The sequence below is a fragment of the Lissotriton vulgaris genome, chromosome 1_2, assembly GCF_964263255.1.
Source record: "Lissotriton vulgaris chromosome 1_2, aLisVul1.2, whole genome shotgun sequence".
Lineage (NCBI taxonomy): Eukaryota > Metazoa > Chordata > Amphibia > Caudata > Salamandridae > Lissotriton > Lissotriton vulgaris.
In genome coordinates, this window is record NC_141686.1 from 156,226,422 (window position 1) to 156,243,133 (window position 16,712).

Sequence of the window (16,712 nt, forward strand, 5' to 3'; positions counted from 1 at the left end):
ATATGAATGCAAATCTTTTATCCCTCCGGTATCCTTCTCACTGCAAGTAACTGACTAATATCCACCACTGAAATTACTTCATATTTCACCTTATTAATTCACCACCAATCCTTTGTAGGCATCCTGATAGGGTGCGTCAACACGCGCTATATAAATACAATCCTTTGTCCTCCTCTATCCTTCTGCTATCACTTCAAATCCAAATAACTGACTAACCTATCCAGCACTTAAAATGTACTTGCATGTTTCACCATACTAATTCAACACTAATCCTTTGTAGGCTTCCTGAATAGCGTGCGTCAACAAGCACTATATAAATACAAACCTTTGTCCTCCTCTATCCTTCTGCTATCATTCCAAATCCAAATAACTGACTAACCTATCCACCACTTAAAATGTACTTGCATGTTTCATATACTAATTCAACTCTAATCCTCTATGGGTCCCGGACTAGCATGCTTCGACACCTCATCAGGGGTAGTAAGTGCTATATAAATGCAATTACAATACAATACCTTCGAAAATGCTCTGCCAGCGATAATAGGCGAGCTCCCTTCTTGCTCGCCACCACTTCCGGTTCTGTGGGCTCCGAGAGCAGGACAGGTCAATGGAGTGTCTCCATTCACCCCAGCTGCTGAGCACAACTTCTGCCCCGCCTGTTGGTTGATGCCCCAGAGCCAGTGCTCAGAAGGGCACGTCTGCACTCCAGGCCATGGAGGCTTCTGCGTGTCCCCTAATCCTCTACGTAATCCTTGCTACCGCGCCAGCGCGTAGCCAACCAGATGCACCGCGTCCATAACAGAATTGGTTATGACTTAATCAGAGGCGAAGCCAAATCATTGTCCTGGGGTATCGGGCAATGTTGGCCAGGGCACCTTCCATCCTTTCCAGGAGGGCTGGGCATGGGACATGCACTGCTGAGCCTGGCTGAAGTCCTGGTACCCAGGGTGACTCCGGCAGCTGCAGCATCGGCCCTGCCAGGGCTGCACCCGCTGCGGGGGCTGCACCCGCTGCGGGGTCTGCAGCTGCCCCTAAGCCTGCGAGATGATCATGCTGGGATGCCGCCAGCGAGGGGCTCGCCGGGCTGGTACTCAAAGTCCTGCGCCTGCTCTCAGGAGGAGGGCAGAAGAGGACATGCCTCTTCCTACTTGCAGAGACCCCCTCTGAGCAGGGCCAGTGCGTGTGTCAGCACCAGTGCACCTGCCGGAGGCTGAGGGTGGCCTACATGGCTCGTAGCAGGAGGGATCCCTTGCATGTTAAATTAGACACAAGAGGAGATATTTCATTGGAAAAACAAGCCATGTAGAAAAAGAATACACAAAGGGTCTGATTCACTAGAGTGTCCGAGACCACACTGGGATCTTAAAGGCAGATTGATCGCCAAGGTTGGAAACCACTCTCAACACAAATTCAATACCTTAGTTCAAAGAACTAAAAAACAACAACATACAATAATGGGCAACTCAGCAAGCACTCCTGCAAGAGCGGATTCTAAGCAGGCCTTAATAATACCTTTATATGGGCATTAGTGCACACACATAACCACCAGCATGAATTAAAAGAGAATATACCAAGAAGTACAATTGGGAAAACTCAATACACATGCACAGAAGCAATCAAACTATACTGTCCTAATACAGTTAAGAAAACGATGCGGACGGCTCAGTGGTCTGTGCAAAATAAGAACCAGCAGGCTGATCACATGCAGACCTGTGCGGGCGTTCATACGTGCCCAAGATCAACCACTCTCACCCACTCGCAAGATGCAGCTCACACTGGGGGTGGTGCTGAAAATCCTAATGACTCTAGGGGCCTGCCCCTGAATAAACTCGCTTTTATGTGCTCAGGATCTGCTACAGGACATGGCTGTTGTCGTACGTGTCTGCTGACAATTGGCTGGGAGAATCAAACGCTCAGTGCTGATGTCTGCTGTCGTCTGAAGATTAGGTTTGATCCCCGGGGAAACCAACTCCGTTTTCATTCCTTCTCAAGTTGATAAATGTAATAACTTCAAGTTGGATAATAGCAACACCTGTTATTTGCAGTGGTTTGAAATGGTGGAAGTGCAGTAGGCATCACTATATAAAACAAGCACTGGTAAAGTCAATAGGTCTGTCATTGGCTTTGCCAATGCATGTTGGTTTTATTATGGGTTTTTAATAAAACTTTTTTTGTTGGTGTAGCAACCAGGCTCCAAATAATAATAATAAAAATAAATTGGCTAAAGCTTAAAAAAGTTGCCCTCAAATAGCATGCAGTGCCATAGTAGTCCTCAGCACTGAAGGAAATTGCTTGGGGTGTGGGTGTGCTCCTTGTGCAAGAGCAGAGCACCACCCCTCACTGCGAGTTCGCCTATGACTGAGGTGGACAGTGAGAGAGCGTTTGTGCACTTTAAGGATGAGTGGTGCAGCAGCACTGAGATGAATGGTCATGGTCTGTCAAACAAACAGCATGTGCCCTCAGAACAAGTCTGTCTAGTGAAACTTTGCTCTCTGAATTAGTACTGAGGTAAAATAAACCAGAATTGTCAAAGCCAATAGGTTTGGCTCGCATTTTGTGTACTGCCAAAATATATTTTAAAACTGCTCGAATGAAATAAACAAAAAAAGAAAAGATTGGTTTCTGCATACAAAGCATCAATGGGGTAAATAGTTTAATGTACCATGATCTTGCATACTTTAGAAGTGTAAAACCGTCTCTTGTGCTTTGTAATGCAAGTACTTCCTAGGAGGTGCAATGATTCATCAAACAGACAAATACTGTGGCATAGAAGCACACTTCTCGATGGAGGAAAAGCCCAATTTGTGCATATTTTAAAGAATTGGTAGCCAAAGGTCTACAGATTGCAGCACCTGATTAAAATAAAAATGGCAGCACACAGCAACTTGACAATCTTGTGTTCAACAGAAACTACAGTGGTTAATATCTTGTTTACTTTTTCCCATCTCACCATGACCGCAGACACCGTTTTTCCAGATCTTCCTTTTGGGGTTATGATACAAATACGATTGGAACACTGTTACTTTTGATTCCTTGCCTTGAGAAAGCCCTAGGCGTTCCAACCACTTTGGGCGAAACACTTGTCGGCTGCACTTTGCTACATCAGGCTCAAACCCTGATGATTCCAATTAAAGCAAATCAAAGACACAAAGAATCTCTTGGATATTTATTCCTGAAATAAACCATAAACTTCCAAGGGATGGACTATTTTTCCTCAATTACTTTTTCAATGATCTGATGGACATTAGGGGTGTTTACCTCCTAACAGGCAGTCCTATTTTTTGGAGCATGGATTACGGGTCCTGTCCCGGTTACGTACCCCCTAGAGCCCCACTCCTGATCCTAGAAAACAGTACCTTGTTTTGGGCATGGCAACAATGAAAGTGTCTGGCAGTGTTAGGAAAGTCATTGGGCAAAGTGAGGTTCACATTCAAATTGATGCATAAATGTAGTGCGTTGAAGGGGGCGCTTTATTTAGTTCTACACAGTGCTTAATTTCTGTCAGTGGTTGCAGGCAGTGGGCACCATCAGCACTAATTTTTGGGGCTTGGAACCTCTATTTCATCATCAGAGTTTGAGCAAGAGAGAGAAAGGCAGAACATGGAGAGAGAAGGAAGAAAGCAAATATAGAAAGACAGTGGCAAAGGGAGAAAACAGTGATGAAAAATAACCTGCAGAAGGGAGATAAAGAGATGGGCAGTGTAGAGTGGAACAAGTAATACTAGTAGGGCTGGCGCACAGCGGGTTTAAGGGAAAGTTTCTCCAATTTAAGGTGCTATGCAAGTAACGTCCGGCGTCCCTCGACGTTCACCATACTGGAAATGATTCCAAAATGTGAAGGTAGAGACAATACTAAATTTATTCTCCAAAGAGAAAACACTTGGATCCAAAGACTGTCAACACAGAAGCCATTTGGTCTAAACAACAGAATCGAACTCTCTTGTTACCTATAAGGTTGCTCATGGACTGATTCAGTAATTCCTGTGTGATCGGATGATTACGCATTCATTTACCCTTTTTTCTGTATATTATTCTTTGCAGTGTTTATCCTGTTATTTTCTGACCATTAAGTATCCAGTTTCTTGGTCCCGCTGATTACAATGTATTTAACCACCTGTTACAGACTCTATTTTTCTCCACCCAAAACAGTATGTCACATACACTAGCTAAATCACCCCATCCCGATCCATTGACCCGAGTCATGTTCCTTTAACTCACTACGAGCCATTGTTCACGTTTTCCCGGTTCCTTTAATTCCGAGTGAGCGTTTTTTTCACTTTGGAGATATCACGTGATTGTGCCTTTTTGAATCTTACGAAACGCGGTCAGAGGCGTTTCCGCCCGGACCCGCGTACACGATCGGAGCAACTCGCCATTTACCCACAGGTTAGTTTCACTTCGCTAGCACCTGGATACTTTTCACAGGCGCTAACCTTTTCCGTGATACGTTAACTTAACATACTCTCCATCACCCTTTACCCACAGAACTAGGCGATACGACAATCGTGATACACGTAAGCATAGTCCAACCAAATTTATTATTATTTTTTTCACGGGATTTTGGTTCCATTAAGGTGAACCCACAAAACGACACTTGAACTTACCACACCCTGCCGACCTGCACAAACCGACCCCTCCCCGACTCTGTTAGCATTCAACCCACATGTTTGACAAACTGTTTTACTGTTATTTTTTCATGTTTTGTTTGTAGTGTCCTTTCCCTGATGAAGGGGTGCACGATAACCCCGAAATGCATTGGATGTGTGTAAAGTATTGTGTCATGTGGTGAAAATGAACAATATTATTGAACTAATATGAAGTTAAATCGAGGAAATTCTGATAAATAAATAACGCATTTAAACCACCACCAAAACAGCGTGAATCCTCTGTGTTGCATGGAGGAAAAATAGCGTGCATACAAGGATGGGACCAGTGGTCCACTGGCCCCACAAACCTACAGTGTAGAGTGGAGACAGAAAAATGTGGTTTAATCAAGATTAAGGAGCATTGGTATATAGCAGCCCCAGCATTTGGCAGCGCCGGAGGGGAGCTCCTTGGAGGAACTTTCAGTCGCTAAGTGTGCGCATGCGTGAGTGTGTGTGTATATGTATGTATATATATATATATAATATATATAATCCAAACCTTCACTCGTCCAGATTAGAAAAAAGGCACTGACTCCGTGGGCTTCACGAAAAGGGATTTATTCACCCTGCATAAATGGCTTTACGCGTTTCGACGGACACAAGCCGCCTTGGTCACAACGCCTTTGTGTTCAAAATAGACAGTTTATATACACAAGTGCAACTCGATGGTCGGAGCAACCCGATGACGTATTTTGTTTACATCGGCTATTCCATAGATATAGAAACAGTCATTGCTTGTATTGTTCGTGCAGTATTTGATCGTAAGTGGGCATTTTTACACGTTATGAAATCCAATTCATTGCAAGTGCAGTTTGCAACCTAATATAATCAATATTACAAATTCATTCGAATCAATTTAAATGAAATGTGTTGCAAACTCATGCCCAAATCAATAGTAAGACATTAATTTCTATGTATGCAAAGCAATGTAAATGCCTGTATATGCGCAGTCAATGAAACAAAAACAGTGTGAAAGTGCAAAAAAATATAAACACTAGCTGTAAAAAAGTGCCTTAATGAAACATAATAAACCACCATAAAATCTTAGTTCATAATATCAAGTTATTATGCCTAAACCACAATGCGTCTAAGAAATTCATTTGTATATTTCAAACAATCATTTTCAATTGACGAACACAGCTTTTCACAATGGAATTAAGCCCTAGTAGTATGAATTGATGGATAGATAGATAAGATAGTGTGTGTATGTATGTATGGTTGTTCATTTTCACAAATTGAGCACTAATTTTTACAGAGTAACTGATCTTGTCTCACGCATGAGGTGCATTCTTAGGGCCTGAACACGGGACCCCCAAGATTCTGAAGCCCAATGCCAGATTAAGAGCAGAGTGGAGGATATGTGCACAACCAGTGGTGGCCGCCACAAACAGAAAGTGGTGAGGCGGGTGGAGGGGGCTCAATGGGGAGGGGGGGTTTTAAAGGATTTTTTTTCAAGGAAGACTTATCTGTAGCTGCCGGCTGCCTCCTGTATAGTGCCTCGGTGTTCTTCTTCCTGGTCCCAGCAGACACCGGGACAGCATCACAGACTCCCTGTGCAATCACCACGCTGCTCTCGCTCTGAGAGCAGCGCGGGGATTGGCCTGAGTGAGCTGATTTGACACTCTGCTCAGGCGCAGGGAGTCTGTGCTGCTTCTCCAACCCAGCTGTTCAGTACAGACTGGTTGGAGAAACCCAAGTGTGCATGTGTGTTTGGCCGGATTAAGATCAACGGCCAAACACACATGCGCATTTAAAAGTGCACCAACCAGTCCTCCTCCCACGGCCCCGGCACCACCCCTCCCTGCACGCGCTGGCTGAGCCATCAGGTGAAAAATAAAATGATGATAGAATATCTTTTTTTTTTTTTCAGCGGCTGGCTCTGAGCCAGTGGGGCGACGCTCCTCTGCCATTGCGGAGGAGCCGCCCCTGTACTACCTGCCTCTAAGGATAAAGATAGTACGGTTAGACGTGTGCTCGTGAGCACCTGTTTATCACAACATAATGTACCACAGAATGTTTGTACACCTGAGTTCCTTTATATGCTTAGTTGCTGCAGTGCACTTTCTGCCAGATTGCCTCCCGATTCTTGTTGGCTACAATGTTGCTCTCCTAGACAAGTTGTCATTCCCCTGTCAGACTCATTCACAGTGCCACTAATTTCTCCTTTCTTTCTATTTTTTTAGGTCAGCAGGTTCTGGGCCTTGTGGAGAACCAGAGCGACTGGTACCTGGGGAACCTCTGGAAGAATCACCGGCCTTGGCCAGCGCTTGGAAGGGGATACAACACAGGTGAGGCGCTGGGATGGCCTAATGCAGTCACTGCTTCGGTTTTCTGGCCTGTCTTGTTGAGCAGATTCCACATAACGTAGAAACCTTTTACTTGGGGTTTTGAAAGCAGAGAATCATTGACACCATAACCCGTATGTTTAATTTGCATGTTTAACAGTAAATTCTATATCCACAGGTGTGCAATTCCTTAAGCTGCCGCTATAAAATCTCGGTTCAGAATACCTTACCTGTCCACCGTGTATGTTTAGGGCTCTGGGGTCTAGAAATTGCCTTATGACTTGAAATCAGAGTGTGAGATGGGAAAGAGACGCTCACATTTTCCAAGCACATTGTATCCATTTTCGTTCAAGTTCTATGTAGCGTGGACTAGACCTGACGGGCTTCAGAGCACTTTGCACAGTGAACAGTTAAAATGACTTAGCGATTTCGGTTTGTTTGAGAGCAGTTACAGAAATCGACCTTTGTCGTTTTAAGCGCTGTTGAAAGGATCAGTGTCATGCTGCATATTAATTCATCCTCTCAAGTGTGAAGGTAGCTTCAGGAAGGACGCAGATGCTCCCCAAGTCTGAGGACCCGTCTTCCCCAAAGTCAGTAGGCGGTCGAGACTGTACCCAAAATGGCCTCCCAGGTCTTTGTGGGATTGTCGGGCCGTGGCCGTGGCAGGGTCAGTGCTTAATTTGTACAAATATTTGTGCCAGGGCCTCGTCAAGAGGCCATTGGAGCTGGCATCACCCATTGCCCCTACTGCACTGGCAAAGACGGCACCCATACAACTACCAACCAACACACACCCCTACAATAGGGACACTTCAGACGATTCCAGGCCCCCACAGCTATAAGAATGGCTTGGGTGGCAGGTGTTAGTCGTTTTTGATACATATTGAATCACTAAACAACTGTTGTGCTCATCTCTAAATTAGACAAAAAGTACCGGAAACCACCGGCTCAAATTAAGCACTGGGTGATTCTGTAATATGTGGCCTAGTCATTCCGGTGAAAACAAGAGTCAGGATGGTCCCCGGTCATAGAGTGGTGTAGCTACCCGCCTGCTGTTCAGTCATCTTATCTAGAGGTGGATTGTGGCAGCCGAGCCGCTGCTGTCTGTGCCGCCAGAAACCTGTGACTCATCTGTCAGCCATGCCCAGTGGAAAACACACCATATTTAGGGCGCTCTTTCCGATGTCTACTTTATTTCTGTTTTAGACTGCCAAGCATGGCCCAGTGGTCCCAAACCAAAAGTAACGTAAATGACCTCATGCTTGGAGCAAACCCCATAATGGCCGGCGGCCATTTTCTTTGTTTTTCAGACACAACTCCATTTTGGTAATTTGTTTCTTAAAAACAAAGACATTTGCCTTGCGGGCTGAAAACTTGACATCCCCTCGCTTCTCTCCTGTGAGAACAGCCAGAGTGCCAATATCTGCAACACTCCCCACCACCCCACAGCAATAACCTGGAGAAATAAACAGACAAGACACCTTCTTTGTGGAGAAAATTGCTGCAGGTTTATTTGCATAGCAAATATGCCAACATGGTGGGATATCTTATGGGCGATCCCAGGCTAGGCCGCCCCTTGCCGCCTGCCCTCCTGATTAGCCAAATTACAACGTGGCCCTAGCCAACCGGTGTTTGCCAGATTTGGGGGAGGGAATAGCCCCTCCCACTAGTAGACCGCCCTTCCACCCCATTACTCACGTCCCCAGAAGGGTGGCGGAGCGTTGCAGGCAAACCCGATTGCTCAGGTCCACAACCGCCCCTAGGACTAACGGGGCGCCGTCGCTCCTCCAGGGTCCAACGTGAGGACTGTCCTGGGGATATTTGGCCTTTGCACTCTTGTGGTGCTCGTGCAGAGGGTACCCCTCTGTACCTTACAGCCTCTGGATCGCCCTGTAACACAAAATAATAACTTGCACAAAAACAGCCCCAGCCCCTGCCTGTACGCCGGGTAAGCAGTGGGGAGAGAAACGGCATCAGGGCAGCGGGAAAAGATTGTGTCCAGTGGGCGAGAGAGGTATATGTACTTCACCCCCGCCCACTCCTGCCTGGAAGTGACACGGGCATGTAGACCCTTAGGGGTCCCAAACACTGGCAGCTTTCTCCTGTGCCATCATGTGGCACTAAGGGGGGCCGCCCTCTTAGGAGGGCCCCCTTCGTGGGCCAGAGCAGCCCGCATAGAGGTTGCTATGAAGGCAGTAAGAGTCTCTTCAGTCAGGTGGGGAGCTCACCTCAAGGCCTGCAGGGTTCTCAAAAGGAGATGCCGGTCACCTCATCAAAGTGTAAACCTCCACTGGGCAGAGCTCTTACCTTTTCTAAATACTTTGGATCTGTTGTTCTCAAGGTGTCCTCACTCTCCACCACAGACCAAGGAATCTAACTGGCCGGTCAGTCCCTCCCTCCCCCGTAACACACACACACCCTTGTTTTCCTGCTCTCCTTCTGAGACTGCTTGCACGTGGAGCATTAAAAGGGTGATAAAATATCTCATTCAGTGCTATAATGAGTAACAATGGTCTACAGCCAATGACCAACAACTCTTATGTTTCACACTGAACACACATTTTGCACATTATCACAGGTGGAAATTGTCACAGCACGCCCTGTGTAATCCCTCAATATGTTTAACTTCTACCTTCAAATAATACGTGATTTACATTGCAAAATAATGTTTTGAAAAATATATCTGTCTGGAAGATACTTTAATTAAAAAGTGATGATCTGTGTACGTTTTAATTGCTTAGCTGGGTTGATCCTTTGAGACAATCATGTTGATTGACAGCTTAACTTGCTATTATGGGGAGGCTGGCTGTCTTTTTGATTGGTCTTTGGGGCCCAACCTCTCCTGGTTAACGTAGAAACAGTCTTGGTTTCTCTTTCTGCTGGTTGTTTGATTGGATCATGGTGGCTTGTGTCATTGGGGCGCCACAGAAAAGGGAGGATGGAAGGCAGGAGCTGGTTTTCCACCATTCCACCAAACCTGTGTAAGCAGGACCATATACCTCTGTGCTACTATTATTCTCTGTCTTGTATTGTTTGTTCTCATTTTGGAATTGAGTTCCTGGAAGATGTGGGTTTAGCACAGCGGTGGTTTGTTCTTGCTGTTCTGTAATCTGTGCCTGGTGGCATTGTTACCCCCCTTGTATGGTATCATAAAGATATTCACTGGCCTCTCTGCAGAGATGGAGCAACATAGATCATGTATGACACAGGAAGGTATAATGTCCATGGATCTACAGTATTGACTGGGATCAGTGGAACGGCCTCATTAGAATTTTATGCGATATCCTGTGTTGTCGTGGTCTCACTGGTTTCCTGTAAGGTTACGCCATTCTGTTGCTGGATGGACATGATCTTTGTTGTCAGAGAGGACATCTGTGGCCTCCGCCTTTGTGTTCCAGCTTGCCGGGATTCAGTCCTCTTTTCGTGTAAGGTGTGTGTTACCAATTCTGTACAGTCCATGTGTCTATGGGATCATTGATTAGATGGATCTGTTCTGAGGAACTCTTATTACAATTTGTCCTGAGAAGACAAATGGCCACAAGGGTCGAAACGTCAACAAATCCATATGGACATAACCTGCAAGAGAAGATGAACAAACTAGTGCTCTACGTGCTTATAGAATAATCAGCTTGTGCCTTTTGACACTATCGCTGTTCGCTGGTGTTACGCACAATGCTCACTTTTGTGCGTTGTGGCATCAGCACTGTATGTGCACTTAAACTGAACTTCTCTGAATGTATATGACTGTAAAAAATAAATGCATATGGAAACCTGAGCATTGTGATTCTGGATGTAATAGGAAGTAAACTGTCCTTTGTCACTGTTGTCTTCTCCCTTTTTATACCTCAGGCAAATACATTTTAATGTTTTACTTTCTCAGTAAAGAAGATTTAGTATACCTTATACTCACATTGGAAATACAAAATTTCTGTTCTATACCTACTGCCATAACAAAGCAAGAAAAAGAGAATATATACATGTCTTATATATATATGTGTGTGTGTATATATCTCTTCCCTTGCGGCGGAAAGGAAGAAAGCTCTTTCTCAGGAGACATGATGGAAGTGAAGATTTATTCAACAAAGCCCATGACACGTTTCGGCTCACAGAGCCTTGCTCACAGCACAACGGCTCAATTCTCATGGTACTACGCACAATCAACATAAAAATAGTGAAAGGATAACTCTCCCTCTGAGTTAGTGCTATCTTCTAATGGATAACTATGCATAGTATGTAAATGCACGTAGTACACGTCTGTTTATGCACCATCTTAAATACAGATGGATTAACTCCTTATCCTAGAATGAGGGAATGTTCTTGACAGTTCATAGTGTGATACCTCCCTAAATACAGCTACTCAAACAATGACTAACTCAAAAAGTGCTCTTTATACAAATGACAAGTAGAAGATGAAGCCACCCCCCACTTCAGAGTCAACAAAACTAGTGGCAAAATAAGCAAGTCAGATAAAAATGCAAGTTAAATCAATATCCTACTTGAAACAATCCCAAATATTTAAAGTTATTTGTGCGATCAGGATTGGGAAGAATATGCAAATGGGCCTTTACGTGTACTGATCCCTTACTGAAAAAAATATAATAATTAGAAATGCGCAAAATTCAGCCCTAGTGGGACAAGACTTGACTTCTTGTCCACTATGCAAAATAAAATGTATATATAATTACCCAGAGGTGATACCCACTGGTGGGTTATAGTTAAGACCACATTTCCATAAAAAAAACATTTTTTAGTTTGTTTATAACATTGCTGTCATTTGATGAATCTTCACTAAACTTTGAAAACAAAAAGTCTCATCCAATTCAGCTCCTTCCTTTTCATGTGATCAAGCAAGGGGCCCAGAAAAAGGGGGAGGGTCCCAAAACATATTTTCCCCATTCATTTTTTTCTATAAGAGCATTGAACATTGATGCCGCAAAAACTGCTGAACAGGATTACACCACATTTGGCAGAAACTTAGATCTTGGTCCAGAAAGCGTGCTTTTTGTGATGTGATGTAAATCCATTCAGTCGATTTTGAGAAACAAAGGTTCAAAATGTAAAGATATTTCATGCTGCAAAGGATCAGCGGAGCCAACGGATCTTGAGATAACATGCGACTGGCTGTCAATTCATTAACAAAGATATGGCGGCAGCCATTTGAGGACTCGGTCCTCTGTCCTAACAATGTTATTAAAAAACGCAAAACCTCTTGACACCGCCACTGCAAAATGGCACACGTCCTTTTGATCCCGCTGGGTAGAGATTCATATTCTCACCTAAGACTGATTTTTGAGATGTGTGTGCTGCACAGCGGGACGCTGTTCCTGGCAGATACAAATGTCAGATCTTGTTAACGGAGAGAAGAAACTGCCCAAATACAGAGGGAGGAGGCGGCGTGAAGCTGCAGAGAGAGGAAGGTGTACAGTGCATCCCTTCAGCTTGATCTCAGAAGTGAGTGGAATGAGGTCTTTGCAGATATGCTGTTTTGTACACATCCAGCATAGTTTAGGTGGCTAAGGCACCACATGTCTAATCTATGGAATGTCATCAGCACAGATAGTATCTTTCATTGCGGAGGTTGATAAAATGGGTACCTCTTTTAGTTATAATACATGTATTTGTATGAGCGGGATAAGGTGTAAGGAAAGTACTCGCATTGAAATGTGCATGTTCTTGGATAAAAAAATCAAAGAATGGCTATCTGCTTTCTCAATTGGTACACGCATGAGGCGCCCTACAAACAGTCCATCTTCCTTCTTATAATCTTGCAAACCGTAGCATACCTTCACAGACAGTCTTACCATGCCTGCACACTCCAATAGACATACTGATGTGACTATGCACACTGCAGTGGCAGCTGGTGACATTTGAAAGTGGTGTGGCGTAAAAGTTGGGGTATGACTTTTAATGTAGCGAGCTAAGCGAGGAAGCTTAGTTGTGAAATGTGGGGTCCAAGGTGGCTCCTCCCGAGATTTTTTTTTTTTAATTGGCCAATTGTGCATTTTTATGCCTGTAGCGTACTGCATTAATATGTCCAACAATTACAGTGCCAATTGTACAGCACAACACATTCATCCCTTTAAAATGTGTGCTTGCCCAGTGCCTTGCACTGCATGTAGCATCGACTTTAGAAGAAAATGCTCTAACCATGCTTCAGGGAGCGCCCACAGCTGCTGGTTGCAATCAGTCATACATAATATGTGCTGACAGGTCTTTAAGTAAGATGAAAAATATTGATGGCTCTCTAAAAGGGAACATGTAAAATACATTACTGTGATTCCCATAGTGCGCCACCCGACCGGTATTTTGGTTTCTCTCTGAGATGGTATTACATCCAGATATATTACACAACACCTGACATACACCTGCAATCTGTCAGTATGATTGGCTTTGTCAGTGGTTGTTAGCTGTGTAAGTTAAATGAGTAACAATAATGATTTGTTATAAATAATTAACATTGGAAATGTTTAAAGTTTAAACTGTGAGTCTGTGAATGAAATATTATTGAGGCCTGTGGAAGGAGTTTCGGCCTTCAGCTATCTGAGCTTTGTTAATCATGCATGTTCTTTTTCTCTGCACAGCTTCAACCTCATCTCTTTCCTCTTCGGCACCCTCTTTTTACTCTCCCCAGAATGCACTTCCTCACATCTCACTCGCTTCACCACCCCCAAACCTACACTGCACTCACTCACACTTAAGCCCTTTATTTCCTTTCACTTTTGCCATATAAATATTTTGACATCTGTGTACACCCTTCACACACATTTACAAATAATTTCAATTGCAACTGGAATACATGTTCAGTGTGCTCTGCAGAGAGGCCAACCCACTGACAGGCACTTTGCTTTCAGCCTCAGCACCAGAGCTCTCAATCAAAACCCCTTCATAATCACCTGCAATGACTCAAAATATGCACTATGCAAAACTAATAAGATGCACGAAAAAAATACAGAAACACCACATGATGAAATAGCTAGCACTCTTGGGGAATGAATATTAGGTAAAAAGTCAAATAAGAGGAATTAAATTGACCTTTTTAACATTCATTGTTCGTAAATAAATCCATGTCTTTGGCATTAATGTTAAGGGCGTAAAGATAGGGCCCGGTTTAATGCCATATAGCTTGTAACTGTCATAACTATTTACACACATTTATCCCTTTGCACTTGACTCAGATATTTGGATCAACTTTGCACAGGAACAAGAACCCTGCTTGTCTTTTTGGGTCAGTTTTATGGGGGTGCAAATACAGCAGCTTTACTTCTAAAGGGTCTGATTAGTTTTGTCATGGGCACCTTGTTGGTGAGTTCATGAAGCCCTCACCCACCAACCTAGTTGGTGGCATGCTTCATCATCGGGCCCACCCAGTAACACCTAATGTGTCCCGGGTGTGCTACGACGCCTGATTACAGCGGAGCTGGTATGTTACTGAGAGTGCAGTGTGGGGTGTTTAGTGAAATGTCAGTTAAAACGGCTTGGCGAGGGTCCCAGTACTCGAGGGTAAATTAAATTCTAATAACTGGGCCGCCGTCAGCGGTTAAAATAAGGCTTGGGGATGTTAGGGTGGCGAGTTAACACCCCCTACATCCATCAGTTGGTCGACATGTTTCAGCCAGTGCCTTGGAATTAATCTGGCTTTCCTCAGGACCTATTAAAAAATAGTGCTAGTGAAAGTTAAAAAGGATTGGGGAGTGTAATCCAGATTATGTGTTACACTCACTAAGGTGTTTCTCTAAGTGTGAGAGGGGGATTCCCTTCTCATGTATATGCTGAGATTTAGCAGCCAATGCTTCCTTGAGTGAAGCGGTAAGGGAGTGATCAGCCTTTCTGGTCAGAGCCTGCCTTGTACCTGTTGCGCCGTCCTCGTACTCCGGTAGTACGAGGATGGCGCAATTTAATTTACCCTCGGGTACTGGGACCCTCACCAAGCCGTTTTAACTGACATTTCACTAAACACCCCACACTGCACTCTCAGTAACATACCAGCTTCTCTGTTATCAGGCATTGTAGCACACCCGGGACACATTAGGTGTTACTGGGTGGGCCCGATGATGAAGCATGCCACCAACTAGGTTGGTGGGTGAGGGCTTCATGAACTCACCAACAAGGTGCCCACTAATCAGAGTCTTGACACTAATGGTCATATTGAGCTAGTCTTCTTTGATAATACATATAATCCCACGGGGACACGGACTAACTTTCTAGTCCTCTCTCTCTCTCTTGAAATGCGCACGCTCACTTCTAAAGGGGCCAGCAACCTACAGCCAGAGCCTGGGATGTCATTGTGGGAGAGTTTAGTGTGACGAGGGGTTTCAGCACAATATACATAACACAAGATTAGCATTTTGACACTTACCAAAATAGAGGACAAGGTGCTCATGCATGCTTACATTAAGTTCTACCGTGTGACGAATGGGGAAGGGTGGGAGCTAATGCTGGTGAAGGCGGGGCAAGCAGCCTGGGACAAACAGCCCAGATTTAACATACATTGATTTGTTTAGAGGCCCAATAAAAACTTTTTATAACAATCATATCTCTAAATTAATCAATCTATTTAATACTTTTTTGAGGTAAATGTGTAGAAATTTCAGATCGGAGCAACCCCAGAGCCCTAATGGGGAAACCGCCTACGGCACACTCTAACATATGGGTACAAATAGGTACACACAAAAAACAGTCAAACAGATGCACACTGACAAAAGCACTGGTCAACATATTTTTTGCACACCTTGTGTTAGGTGTACATACATCACTAGATGAAAACAAAATCGACCAGTTGATGGGATGTGCATTGTAGACGCACCACACACTACTGACTTGGAACAATACTTATAAAGAGATGATGCACACATCGCACACAAGCAATCCTAAGACTTAGAAACTTAGATTAAAATAATGACAGCTAGCTATATTTGCACAAAGAGTTAGAAAGATAGCTAAAAGGCTGAGTTTTGGGTTACAAGACCTACAGATGTTTGTTGGCTTGTTAGTCTGGAATGGGGCAGTGATTCTGCATGGCACTGTAGTGTATTTGCGACAATGACCACAATTCTCTACAGCCAGTTAAATCTTCATCTGTGGCCATACATAGTCAGCATAGTCTTCTTCCAAGCTGGACAAAAGACCATCTTGAGGGGCCCACGGCTATCCGTTCATATGTTTGGAGGTCAGAGGAATTGTGTTTTAGTTACCTGCAAGCCAGTCTCTGTTAATGAATCTTTAGTGGAGGTCAGTCTGGCTGGCTTCCTGGCAAAGCAAAGAGTTCCTCTTCTCAAAGTCTTGAGTTCTTATTGTCACAGAATAGGAATTGAAACCGAGGAAAGAAGTTCTCCTCTAGTAACAAGTGCCCCGTCGTATTCAGAACGAATGGATCTTCATTGTGTGCAGAGGCCGGTCTTACAAACAGATTACCCCAGACTCCAGCACTTGGATTGGATTGGATTGGATTTCAAGATCTTCCACAAACCACCATTTATTAGATGGTCTCACATTTTGATGGTTACATATGTGGTGTAGAGAGAAATTTTATTATCTTTGAATCACACTGATTGCCCATGAATGGCATAATAAGCTGCAGGGTAGCATACACTTACATTTAACAAAAGGGGAGTGGAGAGAATAGTGGATTCGGTCTCCCCGGCCACAATATAAATAAACAAGATGAATCCACAGAAATGTGATTGGTATGGTCCCTACAATGGAAGGGAGCACACTGTGTTCTTTAAATACCCCTCACACACCAAAAGGACCCTTGGTGTCATGCTTCATCATAGGGGTCTTC

General features: G+C 44.1%; 1 protein-coding gene across 3 annotated transcripts in view; it reads left to right on the plus strand.

Moving 5' to 3' along the window:
- The window catches only part of LARGE1 (LARGE xylosyl- and glucuronyltransferase 1), a 1,180,278-nt gene that overhangs the window by 944,335 nt on the left and 219,231 nt on the right, over positions 1–16,712 (plus strand). For all 3 annotated transcript variants that reach the window (XM_086953009.1, XM_086953010.1, XM_086953008.1), the window contains exon 7: positions 6,830–6,934. In XM_086953009.1, the coding sequence (XP_086809135.1) occupies positions 6,830–6,934 (105 nt within the window). The remainder of the gene's footprint in view (positions 1–6,829; positions 6,935–16,712) is intronic.